Genomic DNA, 20,238 nt, shown 5'->3' with positions numbered 1-20,238 from the left:
AGCTAGCTTTGTGACAAAATATTGCAAATATCGTAATGTTATCTATACAGAAAACATTTTGAATACGGTTTCAGTCTTCTTCATTGATATTCTGTGTCTAACAACATTGCCATTTCAAGCATTGATCTTTGATTAGGATACAGCCTCTAAGTATAACGACCATTTGATACAGTCTAATATGCTAACTAGCTATCACCGTCAATCATTCTCTATGCGAATGCTAATGCTAACTAACGTCAGCTTCCGAGTGCTTATAGTACGTTAAAACAAACTTTCGCAGTTTTTCAATCATTTTCCTTCACAAAGAATAAACACATCTTTCAAATTCTGTGCAAGTTTTGACCAACTTAATTAATATTTAATGAAGTTTTGCTGCTTTGTGAATGGGCCGGAAGTAGAAAAACAATCACGTTCGATCAGGAACGTGTCATCACTAGTTACCACAACGACAAAGTCATAAACCCTGCCTATTTATTTCTACAATCTTCTTAAAATTGTATTTTAAACCGCCGTAACACTAACCACACTGCTAACCTTTAGCCTAACCGTAACCTTAAATTATGACCAGAAAGCACATTTTTGTTTTCATTCATGTTTTCTTTGTGGCTGTGATAACTAGTGGAAACCCAGGAACTGGGTCAAGTGAGCGGGGCATCATAAGGTGAATATACCCCTTATGTGTCCAATGCATTAGATATTGGAACAAAGCCAGTGTCATTTATATTGGATATTGAAATCTCCAGCAGTAGTGGGCAATCCCAAAACTCCATATAGGTACACACTCAACACACACGTACGTACGTATGCACACATGCAGAGTAGATTAGTGTTGATCAGGCATCAGGTTCCTCACTCAGTCCACTCACCTTAAACCTCCACAGCCCTCCGATGTCTTCACTGCTCTCAAAGCAGGTGGGCTCCAGACCCTCATCCAGACAGCTCTTGATGCTGGTCAGACCTGAGGGACCCGCCCCGATCACTGCTACTGTACGCACCATTATGATGGAACTACACACACACAGAGAGAGAGGTTTGTACCATTGGATTAACTACAACCAATTTACAATATCACACTCACCTGGAGAAAGACTGACAGTGGTGTAAATCACGTCATAATTTCCTCAAAGTTTGTACCGACAGATGTAGCTTATTGAATAGCCTATATAGAATATGGATAAAATGCATCCCCCAATTGCAACGTCTACCTATGCCCACAGTCTCAATACATTTTTATATGTTTAACACTCTCAAAACACCAAGTTAGGCATACTTAATTTCAAAATTCATTATCATGAATGTTAACTCTTCACGCTTTACTGGTGAAATGTCCAAACTGCATCTGCATGCCATTCATTTGATCTCAATCAGTTTCATGGATGGGAATATGCATTTAGCTATTCTTGAATTACCCTTTCGTGAGCGATTTAGAGCAGATGGCATTTAACTATTAGTCTTTCTTGTATTTTGTTTCAATCAAAGCATATGTGACTGACCGGCTCCAAACCGGTCTTATGTAGAAACATTTGGACCTGTTTTTTTTTACATTGGACAAAAGTTGAGATTCAGAGATACAAAATGCTATATCATACACTACAGTTGAGGAACAATGGGAAAGTAATTTTGGTTACTTTCAGCACAGTTGCAGTCACTAACGCTCTAGATAACAGCCTAACCAGCTTTGCTATTTTAAAATGGTCATTGAATGTTTTGGTACTACTATTGGAGAGCCTTCTACAATCATTCAGCATCGTTCACACCCTCTTAAGCTTTAGCACCGCCCAGCTCCTTAAGGTTTGAGCCGAGCGTTCTGTACGAACAGAAGTCAAGCACCCAAGCTAACTTGCTAGTTACTTCCAGACACAAAATTACAGAACAGCTCACTGAACATTACTCGCCCTAGCAAAGCTGGTTAGGCTGTTATGTTATCTAGAGCGTTGGTGACTGCAACTGTGCTGTCAGATTGTCAGTTCGTAAATTCAAAACGTGTCACTTTCGGAATGTTCAACGCGCACTCCGGACACTCTGGCCGATGATTGATCTAAACGTTCTGGCCTCACAACGGCAGTAATAAAACAAAGACATGTAAAAAAAAAAAAGTCTACATAGAAATCTCAGTATATCACAAACATATTATTTCTGTCTCTATATCTGTCTGTAGGAGTGCAGGTCCGTCAATTAGGGATTCAGTTCAGTTTGTGGTTCAGTGCATTGTTCCTTGGTGCTTCGCTGGAGAGTTCTGAGTCCCCTCCCTCTCTCTCTGTTTCCACACCCAAGCTTACTGGCCAAGATTGGCTAGCTTGCTAACTACTTCCAGACACATAATGAGAGAACACCCCACTCTGACCATTACTTGCCCTAGCAGAGCTGGCTAGGTTGTTTTGATGTTATCCAGAGCGTTGGTGACTAACTTTGCTGCAAATATCCCAAGCAGGGCTACAGCAACTTCCAGAGAGGATCAGGCTCCTTGGGCTTTTCAGTGGCCACTCTGGTTTTGGGGTCTTTGGCAGAATGGTGTCGCTTTAACCAAGTGGTCACATATCGTTCTGGGTTCCACTGCACGAGAGGGGGTACGTGGAGTTTTATGAACATCAATGCAGACGCAGTGAATTTGGATCATAGATACAGTTGGTGTGAGAAAGTTCATCTGTTTAAACCCCGTCACACTTCGCCGAGCTGCAGATTTTTCCCCCACGTTCTTATTGGCCAAAATGGTCAAGCCTGACGGACCTCCGCAGTACACACACGTAGCCTACAGTTCGTCATAAGTCTCGCCTCTGTTAGAGAAAAGACACTGCCACTTACCTACCTTTAGGCTGCTATATATATTTATTTTGTCTGCCATTCATCATGGGATTTTATTGGCAATTAAATATAATTTATTTAGAATTTATCAAAATTAATTTTCCAAAAATAGTTTTACCAGCTCCGACAAAAGTGAGGGAGCACCACTAGCCCACGCTCCGGCAGCACTACACCCCTGGACACTAGGAACCCTGCATGCCAGACCAGATCAGTGCCTCTGATTGGTTAGTGGGAATGGCACTGTTTCTGGAGGATGGTCATGAAAAATGTCCAGCTAAGATACAAAGTTTATGACCCCTTGATTATAGGCCCTGGTGGGGTGGGTGGGGCAGTGGACTGAGATGGACAGCACCACAGAAAGGGGAATTCAAGGCTTTCTTTCTGATTTGTTTTATTTGAACCGTGTTGGTGTTATTTTAACCATGTTTTGCATTTCTCTGAAGGCCCTATTTCTTTAGAACTTCACTGATTGGATTTTAAATCCAAACACCATTGTCAATCAATCAATGATTGGCTTAGCAACTCACAGCTACTTACAGCGCATTCAGAAAGTATTCAGACCCCTTCTCTTTTTTCTACATTTTGTTACATTAGCCTTATTCTAAAATGGATTGAATTGTTGTTTTTTCCTCACCAATCTGCACATAATACCCCATAATGACAAAGCAAAAACAGATTTTTATACATTTATATAAGTATTCAGACCATTTGCTATGAGACTCGAAATTGAGCTCAGGTGCATCCTGTTTCCACAGTGGCCTTCATCATTCTTAATTGGAAGAATTTGGAACCACCAAGACTCTTCCTAGAGCTGTCCGCCCGGCCAAACTGAGCAATCGGGGGAGAAGGGCCCCGATCAGGGAGGTGACCAAGAACACGATGGTCAATCTGAAAGAGCTCCAGAGTTCTGCAGTGGAGATGGGAGAACCTTCCAGAAGGACAACCATCTATGCAGCACTCCACCAATCAGGCCTTTATGATAGTGGCCAGACGGAAGTCACTCCTCAGTAAAAGGCACATGACAGCCTGCTTGGAGTTTACCAAAGGCCCCTAAAGGAATCTCAGACCATGAGAAACAATATTCTCTGGTCTGATGAAACCATGATTGAACTATTTAGCCTGAATGCCAAGCGTCACATCTGGAGGATGGCACCATCCCTACGGTGAGGCATGGTGGTGGCAGCATCATGCTGTCGGGATGTTTTTCAGCAGCAGGGATGGGAGACTAGTCAGGATCGAGGCAAAGATGAACGGAACAAAGTACAGCGAGATCCTTGTTGAAAACCTACTCCAGAGCGCTCAGGACCTGACAGGGGAAGGTTCTCCTTCCAACAGGACAACGACACTAAGCACACAGCCAAGATAACGCAGGAGTGGCTTTGGGACAAGTCTCTGAGTGGCCCAGCCAGAGCCCGGACTTGAACCCGATCCAACGCTCCCCATCCAACCTGACAGAGCTTGAGAGGATCTGCAGAGAATGGGAGAAACTCCCCAAATACAGGGGTGCCAAGCTTGTAGCGTCATACCCAAGAAGACTCGGCTGTAATCGCTGTCAAAGGTGGTTCAACAAAGTACTGAGTAAAGGGTCTGAATACTTAGGTAAATGTGATATATAAATTTGCAAACATGTCTAAAAACCTGTTTTTGCATTGTCATTATTGGGTATTGTGTGTAGATTGATGAGGGGAAAAAAACAATTCAATCCATTTTTGAATAAGGCTGTAAAATAACAAAATGTGGAAAAAGTCATGGCGTCTGAATACTTTCCGAATGCACTGTAAGTGGGTTTGAGTTAGTCTATACTGTAACTTCACGTTAATCTATATATTTCCCCCCTTTAACCTTCAACAATGAATTTACACCTCAAACTAAATGTTATCTATAGAGAGAAGCAGCAGTTATGTGGATGTGAACTTTGGTCTAGTTAAACGTTTTTACAGCTCCTGTCCTGGTCTCCACTCCTTGAGGCATGAGGCAGTGGGAGAGCAGGGGACGATAAGGGGCAATTCAGTACATATTACTGAATACTTTAAAGGGCTTTTTTCTATGAAGAACCCATTTATCAGGGTTAGTTATCGGAATCTTTGCTTTAATCCTCTAAAGGTTCTTCCTTGAACTCTCTATGAAGGGTGCAAAGCCTTATTTGCATATTTACCCGTGTGCCTTTCGAGGGATCTCGGTGGTCTTGTGGTTAGAGTGTCCGCCCTGATATTGGAAGGTTCAGAGTTCCATCCTTGACTGAGTCATACCAAAGACAGTAAAAATGGGATCCTCTGCTTGGCACTTAGCTATAGATAGATTGGGGGGGTAAGGCCCTGTGCCAAGGGGGTGTATTTGTACATCACGCTACAGAAACAGGAGATAGGCTCCTGCTCGTATGAGCTGTTCCGGGCTCGCACAAGCCAAGGGTACTTACTTACCTTTGAGTGAATTGTAGAGTTACTGTGTTTGTTGGTGACAGAGACATGGTTGTTGCATTCAATGGCCTTCACCAAGTGAGAACCTAAATGTATTGTCATTAAACTCCTTATGATAATACATTACATATATCATAATGCCTTACTTTGACGGCATAGTTTTACACAAACACACTGGTCAAAACTTCTGGTTTGCAGGCCACATCAGGCATGCAAGTCACATTATGCTCACTTGCAAGTGATGTTTTTTCCCCTATTGGAATTCCAGCCTGAGTGAGGATACCCAACAATTGGAACGTTTAACCCCCACACAACCTGCAGTTGAAATGACTGCCACGGTAGGGAAGATTTATAAATGAGACTACTTAAACCATCTAAACTGGAACAACCATCTCAGTAACAGGGTGCAATAAATCCAACTACTAACAGATAGGATTCATTTAGAAACATGTATGTTATTGTTTGTTTGAGAAGCATAAGATGAATCCATCAATGTAGCTGTCAAGCACAGATATTGAAAAACTATTCAAAATCAACCTGCAATAGATCATGCTCAGAAATATGATAATGATGGGTGTGTTTGAGTATTTCTAAGTGTGTTACTCTACACAGTGTAACAATGACCCAATCACACTCAACTCTGGGTATTAACACCAACACTGGGGTTATTTTACACCACTTAGTTAATTTAACTCCTGAATCAACTCTAGAAATGTTACACTGAAAAATCATCACTAGGTAACACTTGCCAATTTGCTGTGTACAAATACTGTATTATTCCCATATTAGTAGTTAAAAACACTCACATCTCTTTAAAAAAAAAACTCAGCAAAAAAAGAAAGGTCCCTTTTTCAGGACCCTGTCTTTCAAAGATAATTTGTAAAAATCCAAATAACTTCACAGATCTTCATTGTAAAGGGTAAAACACTGTTTCCCATGCTTAATGAACATGCACCTGTGGAACGGTCGTTAAGACACTAACAGCTTACAGACAGTAGGCAATTAAGGTCACAGTTATGAAAACTTAGGACACTGAAGAGGCCTTTCTACTGCCTCTGAAAAACACCAAAAGAAAGATGCCCAGGGTCCCTGCTCATCTGCGTGAACGCCTTACACGGAACCCAAACCGGCTGCGTGCGTGCGCCATCATGCATAAATGTATTTTGTCCCCCCACACCAAACGTGATCACGACACGCAGGTCAAAATATCAAAAACTCTGAACCAATTATATTAATTTGGGGACAGGTCGAAAAGCATTAAACATTTATAGCAATTTAGCTAGCTTGCACTTGCTAGCTAATTTTTCCTATTTAGCTAGCTTGCTGTTGCTAGCTAATTTGTCCTGGGATATAAACATTGAGTTGTTATTTTACCTGAAATGCACAAGGTCCTCTACTCCACCAATTAATCCACACATAAAACAGCCAACCAAATCATTTCTAGTCATCTCTCATCCTTCCAGGCTTTTTCTTCTCTTGACTTTATATTGCGATAGGCAACTTTCATAAATTAGGTGCATTACCACCACTGACCTCATTCATCTTCAGTCACCCATGTGGGTATAACCAATGAGGAGATGGCACGTGGGTACCTGCTTCTATAAACCAATGAGGAGATGGGAGAGGCAGGACTTGCAGCGCGAACTGCGTCAGAAATAGAACTGACTTCTATTTTAGCCCATGGCAAAGCAGACGCTCGCGAGCAGTGTGGGTGCAATAACTGAATAAAATAGATTTCTAAATTTATTTTTCAGCGTTCACGCACGCGACGCGAGCGGTGTAGTCAGCCTTTTAGGCATGCTGCTAGGAGGCATGAGGACTGCAGATGTGGCCAGGGCAACAAATTGCAATGTCCGTTCTGATCGCACCGTAGTGGTTTAACAACACCTGCACAGGATTGGTACAGCCGAACATCACACCTGCGTGACAGGTACAGGATGGCAACAACATCAATCCCTCCATCAGTGTGCAGACTGTCCGCAATAGGCTGAGAGAGGCTGGACTGAGGGCTTGTAGGTCTGTTGTAAGGCAAGTCCACACCAGACATCACCGGCAACAACGTCGCCCATGGGCACAAACCCACCGTCGCTGGACCAGACAGGACTGGCAAAAAGTGCTCTTCACTGATGAGTTGCGGTTTTGTCTCACCATGGGTGATGGTCGGATTCGCGTTTATCGTCGAAGGAATGAGCGTTACACCGAGGCCTGTACTCTGGAGCGGGATCGATTTGGAGGTGGAGGTCTGGGGCAGTGTGTCACAGCATCATCGGACTGAGCTTGTTGTCATTGCAGGCAATCTTAATGCTGTGCGTTACAGGGAAGACATCCTCCTCCCTCATGTGGTTACCTTCCTGCAGGCTCATCCTGACATGACCCTCCAGCATGACAATGCCACCAGCCATACTGCTTGTTCTGTGCGTGATTTCCTGCAAGACAGGAATGTCAGTGTTCTGCCATGGCCAGCAAAGAGCCCGGATCTCAATCCAATCGAGCACGTCTGGGACCTGTTGGATCAGAGGGTAAGGGCTAGGACCATTCCCCCCAGAAATGTCCGGGAACTTGCAGGTGCCTTGGTGGAAGAGTGGGGTAACATCTCACAGCAAGAACTGGCAAATCTGGTGCAGTCCATGAGGAGATGCACTGCAGTACTTAATGCAGCTGGCAGCCACACCAGATACTGACTGTTACTTTTGATCCCCCTTTGTTCAGGGACACATTATTCCATTTCTGTTAGTCACATGTCTGTGGAACTTGTTCAATTTGTCTCAGTTGTAGAATCTTGTTATGCTCATACAAATATTTACACATGTTAAGTTTGCTGAAAATAAACACAGTTGACAGTGAGAGGACGTTTCTTTTTTTGCTGAGTTTACAATTACTCAAACTCTTGATGTTAAAGTTTAAACGCTGAGGTAAACACTAATGCTCAGGCACTATTTAAAAGAAAGATTCAGAAGGGCCCTATAACCCTTAACCTACATACATGGATAGGAGTATACATACATACATGGATAGGAGTATACTGCCAAGACAGAGAGGGGAAATAAAGAGCGTGCGATAGAGAGAGAAACCCACTGGGCACATGCTGGTTGAATAAATGTTTCCACGTCATTTCAATGAATTGACATTGAACCAACTTGGAATAGACATTGAATTGACTTCTGTGCCCAGTGGGAAGAGAGGGACAGGGAGGGTCTAGGGTAACAAAAATGTTGATGTGAGCCAAAGAGAACGGAACATGGCAGAGAGCCAAAACACATATTTCCTGGAAATCCTAACGATCGCTGTAAAGCTGCTCAACTCTCAGTAACACAGCATGATACGAGTTGTTCCACGAAGAGTGCCTTTAATTTACACTCAATTTAACAGCTGGATCACATACCTCTACGCTTTAACTAAACCATGTTAAAAATGATAATATTAGTGTTACCCTGTTACCCATACATAGAAAGGCTAGACATTTTTTTACAATGTTTTTGTTGCCCCTCCCTTTTGCACACAACAAGCATCCATTCCCCCTGTCACAAGGGAAGGTATGGCTAATTTAAAATGTTAGTTTAATTGTCACCCATTATAGTCATTTTTCTTAATTTAACCTTTGGAGATGGAAAAACATTTGTTATGAAGTTGAGCATGTGCTCTTTATGACAATGTAAAAAGTTTAAAATACTTTCAAATAAATAAATGTACAAAATTATACTACCCATATATGAGTGAGTCAATCAGGAGGCCACAGAAGGGTATAAACATAAAATAATACACTATATTACAAATACCTGTGACCAATGCCACGTTCAAGTGCTAGTCGGAACTAGGAAACGGACATTTCTGACTTGCTAACTTGCTGTAGAAAGATGATCCTGAGTTTCCCACTCGGGAGGTATCAGAATCATGAGGGATCCTGAGTGGCTCAGTGGTCTAAGGCACTTCATCACAGTGCTAGAGGCGTCACTACCGACCCGGATTCGATCCCGTGCTGTATCATAACCGGCCGTGAATGGGAGTCCCATAGGGCGGCACGCAATTGGCCCAGCGTCATCCGGGTTAGGCCGTTATTGTAAATAAGAATTTGTTCTTAACTGACTTGCCTAGTTAAATAAAAATTAAATGAAAAAATGAAAAAAATAGACCAAAGGGAAGAGCTACGCAAATAACTTATGTTAATTTTAAGAGTCGTAGCCAAACCAGTGCCTCTGATTGGTTAGTGCCACTGTTTCTGGGGGATGGTCACAAAAAAATGTCCAACTAGGAGCAAAAGTTTATGCCCCCTTGACTATAGGCCCGGAATCGGGGGATGGGCAGTAGTGAGATGGTGATGAGAGAATGTAAACCCTATTTTAACCCTGCAGGAGTGGCTATGTTTACTGAAAAATAGTAATTTGCATGTCTCTGAAGGTACTGTTTCTTTAGAACTTAACTAATAGACTTCTCAATCCATACACCATTGTCAATCAATGATTCACTATTTAAGAGTGCTTGAGTCGATCAGAAGAACACAGAAAGGTATAAATAGAAAATTATACAAGTAATCAAAAATACCTGACTTCAAACTGAACAATAAGAACCTCTAGAAACAAAGTATCTGCCTCTTCAGTGAATAAGGAACACAGAGATCCATGAACATGCTTTATCAGTCTTTGATGTAATCAGTGTCTCAGGAAGATTTGCAATATACTGTAAATACCGTGCTTTTGTTTTCCCAGAAAATTTAAAAGGGAGAGTTGCTCACCCATTGCTCTGGTTAGATTTTTTTTCTCATAAAAAGCATGAAACATGCAGCCTGTTCCCGTTTAATGTACGCTTGTGGGATCTGGTGGATTCGCGAGGCTATGAGACGTCATCGATTAACACACAAAAAAACTTTTCAAACAGTAAACATTGATGAGGAAGTTGTGCTTACCTCCCTATTCCAGTGGACACGGGTTGAAATGCGTCCAAGCTACAAACCCCAGAGATCTTTCTCTCTTCCACCCCTCCCCCCAAATCTTACAGCCCCTTGTCACTGAAACCAGCACTGATTGGTTCATTTCACTAGCCGTGTGTCTGTGGAACAATTATGATTGGTCAACTGTGGCTGATTAGTCAACCGAGATGAGACACAAACCCCAAACCTGATCAAACTGTTTTACATTTTCTTCATTGCTTTTTAAATGTCTAACATCTCTTTCTACACTACAGCAATGCCTTCTTCACTAAGAAGTTGATTTGGTTGGATGTTGAACAGGTACAGAAAGAGGCTGGATATAGCCTACAAGAGTACAAACTAGAGGATAGAGGCTACATAAAAAAATTACTAATATTGCCGTGTATTTTTGGACATTTGTAGTATTTACTACAGTGTTTTTTTGTATGGATAATACTGTAGTATTTATTATAGTATTCTACAGTATATTACAGTTTACAACAGAATTCTATAGTAAGTACTTGTAATATTCTATAGTAAACTTTAGTATTTTTTCATGTGGGCAGTTATGAAGGATGGTTTAATTCAATTTAAGCAGGGAGTCCAATTGAGATCAAGGTCTCTTTTTCAAGAGGGCCCTGCATGATAAGATCAGCAGCAATTATACAACAATGTTAGACACAGATACTACAATCAAGGGAGAATAAGAAACACACATTTTTTATAAATACAAAACACAATTATAAACTAGAAAATGACATTTCCTGAAGTAAATGTGTGTGCTTTTGCGTTGTAGTCTTGAAGTAGGCTGAAACGGACCAAGAGCAGTGGCAAATCCAAATGTTGCCTTTGAAGTCTATGGAGCTTTTATGCAAATGTAATGGTCATAGTTCAAATTGTATAGATAGTGAAGGGTTGGCTGAGGACACACTTGATTGATCTTTATAAGGCCATATCAGGACATGTTCAGTATAACCTGTAATTTTCCATTCTGCATAAGCTGTATTTTTCCACTCAGATAATAAAATGGCTTGTTAGCGGGCCTTTCTCTGCTGGACACTAGCCAGGCAATGCACACTTGTTTTTAAAATTATAATTTTGTGTGGTTGCTTATGGAGCCTCTTCCAGGCACCAGCTCTTTATATCCAATGTCATTCTGTGAATATTCCCTTTGAAACTTATCAGTCTCATATTACCCAAAGTCTGTAATATTGCATGTATAAGTCATTCAAAATTACTATATAAACCCTGAGACTCAGAACAATCATTTGCCTTGGAGCCTTTGAGACATTTGGCATCAGGCCTCTGTTCGGACATTAAATAATTTTCAGAAACTTGATGACTCATCTGAATTGTCGCCTTTAACACAGAATTCTCCCCCCTAAGCCTTCAATAGTATCAAAAGCATTTTGACAAGCAATGTACAATGCATTTGGAAAGTATTCAGACCCCTTGACTTTTTCCACATTTTTTTGCGTTACAGCCTTATTCTAAAATGGATCAAATATTTTTTTTGCAGGAGTGGCTTTGGGAGAAGTCTCTGAATGTCCTTGAGTGGCCCAGCCAGAGCCCGGACTTGAACATCTCTGGAGAGACCTGAAAATAGCTGTGCAGCGACGCTCCCCATCCAACCTGACAGAGCTTGAGAGGATCTGCAGAGAAGAATGGGAGAAACTCCCCAAATACAGGTGTGCCAAGCTTGTAGCGTCATACCTAAGACTCGAGGCTGTAATCGCTGCCTAAGGTGCTTCAACAAAGTACTGAGTAAAGGGTCTGAATAGTTATGTAAATTGTGATATAAGTTTATTCTTTAATAAATTTGCAAATTGCTTTGTCATTATGGGGTATTGTGTGTAAAACAATTAAAGCAATTTTAGAATAAGGCTGTAACGTAACAAAATGTGGAAAAAGTCAAGGGGTCTGAATACTTTCAGAATGCACTGTACGTCGAGTCAGTCTGCACATTTAAAGTTGGTTTGGCGTGTAAAACTAGTTATGGTACAAATGTTTACCATGTTAAAGCCCCCATGCAGTCTTTCTAATTGTATTTTTAAATCACTGCATGTCCAAGACATCACTGTGGTCTATTTCATTAAAACAAATGTATTTCCCTCGACCTCTTTTTGACCTTGAAATGCTCAGTCTGTGGGCATGTTGATACAAATTGTAATATATTTACACGCACAGCTCTGAGTGGCGGAGAGGATCGTCTAGACCAGGGGTAAGTAACTAGATTCAGCCATAGGCTGATTTTTGTGGGAGCGGATAGTCTGTTCCACAGCCCCGTAGTCACATCTGCACTGAAACAGGTGGGCTCCAGACCCTCAGTCAGACAGCTCTTGATGCTGGTCAAACCTGAGGAACCTGCCCCAATCACACACACGCTGAGACATACCGTCCGTCTGTCTGTCTGCAGAGGGTGGGAGACATACGACAACACTATAGAAGGCAGATGACAGACACTAGTTCAGTTTCCACTGAGCCTACAGAGACACAATTGCATCACCACACAGATCCGTTATCGTTCCTCTGTCTGTACTGGCAGCTTAAACCAACAACTATCCAACTCACTCTACCAACAGAATCACACCTCAGAAAATGTAGATAATTTCATAAACCTGAATAACAATGCAAACTAATCTAAAATCAGTTGGCTGTCACCCATAGATTGTACTCACCTGGTCCAGTGAGTGGATCAAGAAACCTGTGCCTTGCCTGTATATACTACCTGTTTATTACCTGTGCTAGCTGGTGTGGAAAACTTCTAAACTCCCAGAACCCAGGTTTTTGTGTAACCCCAGTTTGTAATGTAGTCTGAGTGAGTGAGAAGGACTTTGCACCCTGTTAACTGGAACTCTGTCAGATGCAGGTCATAGTTTGGTACCCCACAGATAGCCCTTATCAGGACTCCAATTCCATTACATTGGGTCATTGGATGTCCCCTGCAGCCTTGTGAGTGAAATGTCCCGACACAAATATGCCTCTCACGCAACAGTTTTGGAAACATTTGCAACTTAACTTTTCATATGAACGAGAAAGATTCTTTCTTGCTGGTATGAAAGTTAAGATACGAAGGTTTCCAAAACCGTATCGCAAGCGGATTATTGATGTTTCTAAACGTTAAAAAACAGCTTCGGGAATGAAGTTCACATGGAGCCAGCTGGTCCATACCTTCAGTTGAGAACCGAAAGGGAGGCTGGCTGAGCCGCTCCACAGTGTGCTTGTGGTGCTCCCCCATGTTAGATTTCAGGATGCATTCTTGGAATAACTGGATCTGTAATCTGTAGTGAGACATTCTCTCAGGTCAAACGTTCTAATTCCTTGAGGATTTGAACTTTTCCCTAAGAGGCCTGTCCTGCATACAGACTCTGACCAGCATATTAGCAGAGTAAAGAAACTTCACAAATCAGGAAGTGAACAAAAATCAGAGTAGGGGATGTCCTATAGGTCAGTGGTTCTCAAACCTCTCTTCAGAGACCCTCAGACATTTCGCAATTTTGTTGTAACTCTGAACTAGCTCACCTAATTCAACGGCTTGATGATTAGTTGACAAGTTGAATCAGGTGTGCTAGCTTTGAAATAGATCAAATACATGGAACAGCTGGGGATCCCCAAGGAGAGGTTTGAGAACCACTGCTATAGGCTAACCCTTTTCTGACATATTTAAATAACGCCGAAGGTTGTTACTAGCCTACAGAAGTCAATTTCATCTACCTATGGGAAGAAGCTGAAACTCAAACATGATGAACTCATCTCACCAGCCACCATTTTACCTTCAACTTGTTTTGACAGAATCCTCTTGAAGGGGTGGACATGTAAGATAAAGTGCAGACCAGAATACTGACAGCAGGGAATTATAACGTATTTATAAATGTTTCTTTTCACACACAAACCATCAATAAAACACCAAATGATGGAATTTCTTGTGGAAGAATGGTGTCGCATTCCTTCAATAGAGTTCTAAACACTTGTAGAATCTATGCCAAGGTGCATTGAAGCTGTTCTCACTTGTGGTGGCCCAAGCCCTATTAATACATTTTATGATGGTATTTCCTTTATTTTGTCAGTTACCTGCATGTTTAGTGTGAATATTTCTGAAGTACATGTCACCTGTCTGGTCTTGAAGGGCTAGAACATGCATTCAAACTGGGTGAAGATGGCGCGGCGTGCCCTGGGCTGGTGATACTGTACTGGTAGGTGGTGACAGGGCCCCAAAGAACCCTCTTGAACAGGGGGTAGTGTCATCCATGTAGGACACAAAGTCCACCTGCAGCGGCACCAGCTTGGATACGATGTAGCTGTGGACAGGACAGATTAACAGAGCAACAGAGCTTGGCTAGAACAAATTGATGCCCGGCCCCCCATGGCCATCAGTCTCCCAGTCTGACCAAGCGGGACTCCATGATGGCTCCCAGGGCATGGATGAAGCCCACCATGGCCAGGGTGGGGGGAACACATGCTTGTACAGCCCCACCCAGTGGCCAGACGTATGCATTAAGTTGGGAGGCAGGAATTGAAAGTCGTAGTTGCGCCTGTAGTGAACAAAATCACATCCACCTCGCAAACACACAAATAGACAGGTTAATTAGGGTGTGTGTATTAGTGGAGGCTCCTCAGAGGAGGAAGGGGAGGACCTTCATAAAAATAGTGAAACATAAAATGTATCCTTTTTAAACAAAACTATACTAAATATATTCACGTCACCAAATAACTGATTAAAACACACTGTTTTGTAATGAAGGGCTATAGTAGCCTCAACAGCACTTTGTAGGGTAGCACCAGGACATTTATTTTCCATCCTCTTCTGGGTACATTGACTTCAATATAAAACCTAGGAGGCTCATGGTTTTCACCCCCTTCCATAGACTTACACAGTAATTATGACGAGTACCGGAAAAGATGTCCTCCAACCTATCAGAGCTCTTGCAGCATGAACTGACATGTTGTGAATCCAATGAAAGGATCAGAGAATTAATCTAGTACTGAAAGAATAAGCTACAGCTAACTAGCACTGCAGTGCATAAAATGTGTTGAGTAGGTGACTCAATGAAAGAGAAAGACAATAGGTGAACAGTTTTGAACTCTCCCGAGCCCGTACGGGAGTTGTAGCGATGAGACAAGATAGTAATTACTAGCGATTGGATACCACGAAAATTGGGGAGAAAAGGGGGTAAAAAATAAAAAAATAAAATAAAGATTGTGCTACCATGGAAAGGAAAATACTTGTCTATTTATGGAAAAATCACCCTGATTTAACTCTTTAGTTATATCCCAGTTTACCTATTTGCTCATGGCCCTGCCTAAACCAAACAACTTGTTTTTTAAATTATATGACCAAAAAATATTCAATTTAATTTGGAACGGCAAGCCATAAAAAATTAAACGGGCCTATTTAGAGTGCATTCAGAAAGTATTCAGACCCATTGACTTTTTCCACATTTTGTTACGTTACAGCCTTATTATAGCAGCATACCACCCTGCATACCACTGCTGGCTTGCTTCTGAAGCTAAGCAGGGTTGGTCCTGGTCAGTCCCTGGATGGGAGACCAGATGCTGCTGGAAGTGGTGTTGGAGGGCCAGTAGGAGGCACTCTCTCCTCTGTTCTAAAAAATATCCCAATGCCCAAGGGCAGTGATTGGGGACACTACCCTGTGTAGGGTGCTGTCTTTCGGATGGGACGTTAAACGGGTGTCCTGACTCTCTGAGGTCATTAAAAGATCCCATGGCACTTATCGTAAGAGTAGGGGTGTTAACCCCGGTGTCCTGGCTAAATTCCCAATCTGGCCCTCAAACCATCACGGTCACCTAATAATCCCCAGTTTACAATTGGCTCATTCATCCCCCTCCTCTCCCCTGTAACTATTCCCCAGGTTGTTGCTGTAAATGAGAACGTGTTCTCAGTCAACTTACCTGGTAAAATGAGAATTTGTCGATGAGTGGGTAACACGCCACTACCATCCGTTCTATTGGCCAACGTGCAATCACGGGAGTATAAACTGGACGATCTCCGTTCGAGACTATCCTACAAATGGGACAATAAAAACTGTAATATCTTATGTTTCACTGAGTCGGGGCTGAACGATGACATGGATAATATACAGTGAGCAGGGTTTTCCATGCATCGGCAGGACCGAACAGCTACATCTGGTAAGACGTGGACTACAGGAAAAGGAGGGCCGAACACGCCCCCATTCACATCGACGGGCCTGTAGCGGAGCGGGTCGAGAGTTTCACATCACCAAGAAACTATCATGGTCCAAACACACCAAGACAGTCGTGAAGAGGGCACCTTTTCCCCTCAGGAGACTGAAAAGATTTGGCATGGGTCCCCAGATCCTCAAAAAGTTATACAGCTGCACCATTGAGAGCATCCTGACCGGTTGCATCACCGCCTGGTATGGCAACTGCTCAGCATCCGACCGTAAGGTACTACAGAGGGTAGTGCGTACGGCCCAGTACATCACTCGGGCCAAGCTTCCTGCCATCCAGGACCTATATACTAGGCGGTGTCACAGGAAGGTCAAAAAAATTGTCAAAAGACTCCAGTCACCCAAGTCATATACTGCCTCTGCTAACGCACGGCAAGCGGTACCAGAGCGTCAAGTCTAGGTCCAAAAGGCTTCTTAACAGCTTTTACCCCCAAGCCATAAGACTGCTGAACAATTAATCAAATGGCCACCCAGACTATTTACATATAATCCACCTGGAGAGGATTACGCTCCGAACAGGCAAACCTGGAGGGAGAGGAAGGGGCGACATAAACAGGTGCTTGTATAGTGCTTATAAATCATTCTTAAATACTTTGTTACCTGTTGGTGAACTATTTGTGTTAATATAATATCACATGGCGATTGTCCCACCTGTGGTGCATAGTACTGGTGTCTTTCCCTATGTCCTGCAACATAGCTTCTTCTGATGGCAGTGTTAGTAACCCTGGGGGGGACATCATATAATCACACATTAATATTGATACAAACCTTAAAGCTTTAATCACTCACATTCAAATACACTAGGCTACCAAACAAATTGACACAGAGCACCGGGACGAATCAGGAAAAGGAGAGTTAGTGAGCAGTGTTGGGGAGTAGTGAAGTACATGTAGTTCAACTAGTAGTTTAACTCCATTTTGCAGTAGCTTGGTGGTAGTTGAACTAAATTCAGATCTTGGTAGTGTTTTCAGAAGTGAATTACTTTTTTTTGCCATGTAGCGGAGTAGCTAACTATTGGAACTACACACTAGCAGTAGCAACCTGTGATCCTGTTAAGCCCCTGTTTATCTCCCTGTTTCACATGTTATTTTGGCATTAATACATGTCACATATCAGTTTGCAAACAATGTAAAAAAAATCATTGAATCCCATCGGTCACAATAGTGACCGTAAAAAACGTTTTCAGTTATAAGGCTCTAAAAATGTTACTGAATGATCTATCAATGCATTTCCAGCAAATATTTAAATAATAAAGGGTCTCAATGAAAGATGTGCAGTGTCACATGTTTAGTGTAAATTGTCACATGACCAGAGCTGTTTTCTTCCTGGTTGCACCATGAGAAGAGGATGACTGCATCAAAGCTCCCAAACAAAAGGTTAGTAAAGTATGTTAACATAAAGTTAGGACAAAGATTTTTGGTACACATCATCTTTAAGGTGTCTAGTATTGATATATGCATTTGCAATTACTCAACTTTGTTCAGTGTGGTCATAGAATGTGTAAACATGTTGACGGCAACAATAGTGACCGGTGGGATAACACAGTGCATCTAGGTATACACATAGTTATACACATACATAGTTCTTGTTCTAACTTTCTACTCTGTTCTTTCTTTTAGTTTCACTTTGAGTCGAGTTCTGGATATGTTGGATCTAGGTGACTGCCCAGACAAGGCATGCAACATTGCAGTTATCCCTCAAAATGAGAAAGATGCTGTCCTGAGTGATTGTGATAGCGATGGGTCAGATATGGACTATGGACAGGCCATTTTCCAGCCAGGCTGTTAAAGGCATATGCTGAACCTATGCAAACAGATCATGACAGGAACAACGTTATCAGTGATGATGACCTACCCCTCACCCCCCCCCCCCCCCCTCCCCCCCATCCACAACCTCCCCCACCCCCCTCCATTGTTGATAATGAAGGGCCAAGGGCCTCTACCCGCCAGAGGGTCCAGTCAGAAGAGCCAAGGGCCTCTACAAGCCATACGGGTCAGCCAGAAGAGCCAAGGGAAAAGCTGCAGGTGGTCAAAAATAAAGATTGAGTGTTCAAACGATCGAAGAGGCCTGCCACTGATGTGATTCCAAAACACATAGTATATAGCCCAAATATGCAAAAGTTTGGCACGAAACCACTGAGCCACGGAAGGAGATCTTTACTGGCTGCTACTGTTGAAGATCAGGCAAGATATGACAAAACTTCTCACTGGCCAATCAACAAGATGCACCGGTTCCAGAGAAGTCGTCATTGTGACAAACGTACTACCTATGCATGTGAGAAATGCAAAGCGCCACTGCACATTGAGTGCTTCAAGATATACCATGGACAGTAGAAAAGGAGATAAGATCGAATGAAAATGGGCTGAAAAAGACAATAAAAGAAAAATAGAAAAGTCGATTAAGGGTGAGGAGAAGAAGTACAACGGACTCTAGGAAGAAAAGAAAAGTCGACGAAAAAGACAATCAAAATGACTGAAATGTTTTTGGAAAAGAAGGTCAATTGATTCAAGACATACTGTATGACAGTAGGACTGACTGATCACAGTTCAAAATAGTGATGCACAAACTAATCTTGCACTTGGTTCTGAAGCCTAACTCTATGATATATATATATATAAGCACTCATTGTGCAGTGGTGCTTTTTAAATATATATATATATATATATATATATATATATATATATATATATATAATTGTATTTTGTTCAGTGTAGGCCTCTACTTGAATGCATATTCTACAGGCTACCTCTATCCTAAATGTTACCTTTATGTTCAGTGGGAATGAATCACACGACTGCTATACAGTTGTGAGTGAATGTTGCACTAAAATGTCACAATGACAATGTTACAATGAATATTGCACTAAAGTACAAGTTCAAATGTTACAATAAAGTTACAATATTAATGTTTCAATACATGTTGCACTAAAGTAACAATGTTGAAATACGTTGATGTTTTTTTTTTTTTTGTCTTTGCTCTCAGTATTCATATCGGTGTAGTGTAATGGTTTTTGATGTGTAAAATAGTCACACTAGAATGTGACGGGGCATTCTAGTGGCAATGCTGGGGACTGCTAGTGACAGAGTTTTAAATGTGTTAATAACTGGGTTGGGATATATAAGAATGATGAGTGCCTTTATATGAAGAGTGCCTTGGTCCTCCTTTCTTTTTGATGACCAATTTACCCCTTTTACCCAAGAGCACCTTCTATCTACCAAAATGTACTTTGTGTACCTTAGTAGTGCTTCCCTTCCTTCTCTTTCTACGGGATATATAAGAACTTTGATAACTGCATAGGAGAAATATGTTAATTCAGTATATGTAACATTATCCCACCGGTCACAATTGTGACCGACCATAAAACACACTTTTTCACCTACTTTTCCATTAAAATTTCAAAAAATAATGATTGATTACTTCAAAGGGTTACTAATGACACTTGATTTGGATATTTTCATGTCTGGGAAAAATTCGGGATTAAATGGGTTAAGCCCCATACAAACATGGTCTCTTTTTTGCTTTCTTGAGTAAGGCAGCTCCAAAATGCAGGTCTTTCAGCCTAGCCCAGTGCTTCCTGTGGTGGTGGGGCAGCCAACGGGAAAAGACAGAGCGTAGGGGTTGTAATGTTCTCTAGTTGCGCCGTAATTGGCTCAGTGTTCTATCACTCATGGGAATACTAACTCACTGCAAAATATACAGGAGAGTTGGAAAAATTAAAGCCCCTTGGGTGCTGCCATAGAGTTACATTAGAAGTGCCCATCCAAAAAGGCCACAGATAAAATAACGTCAAATCACGTTATATCTACCATAGCTTTGATTTGACTGATCAAGTCAACATCTTACTTTCAAAATCTTAGCTAGCAAGCTAGACAAGCAGTCATCATGAATCACATCGACAATCTACTGG

The 20,238-nt window shown here is 41.9% G+C and overlaps 1 protein-coding gene across 3 annotated transcripts in view; it reads right to left on the bottom strand.

Annotated features, from left to right (window-relative positions):
• The window catches only part of LOC120054898 (flavin-containing monooxygenase 5-like), an 85,662-nt gene that overhangs the window by 18,719 nt on the left and 46,705 nt on the right, over positions 1-20,238 (bottom strand). Inside the window, exons 1-2 of one of the 3 annotated variants that reach the window (XM_039002619.1) lie at positions 12,862-12,971; positions 867-1,008 (exon numbers count right to left, since the gene is read on the bottom strand). In XM_039002619.1, the coding sequence (XP_038858547.1) occupies positions 867-998 (132 nt within the window). In that variant the 5' untranslated portion in view covers positions 999-1,008; positions 12,862-12,971. Of the gene's footprint in view, positions 1-866; positions 1,009-10,119; positions 10,216-12,800 lie in introns of those variants that run through there. The other 2 variants (XM_039002617.1, XM_039002618.1) reach the window with 2 other exon arrangements.

This window comes from Salvelinus namaycush, chromosome 10 (assembly GCF_016432855.1).
Source record: "Salvelinus namaycush isolate Seneca chromosome 10, SaNama_1.0, whole genome shotgun sequence".
NCBI classification, from domain to species: domain Eukaryota; kingdom Metazoa; phylum Chordata; class Actinopteri; order Salmoniformes; family Salmonidae; genus Salvelinus; species Salvelinus namaycush.
The sequence above is the reverse complement of the archived record's forward strand: the minus strand, read 5'-3'. Positions and strand labels throughout refer to the sequence as shown.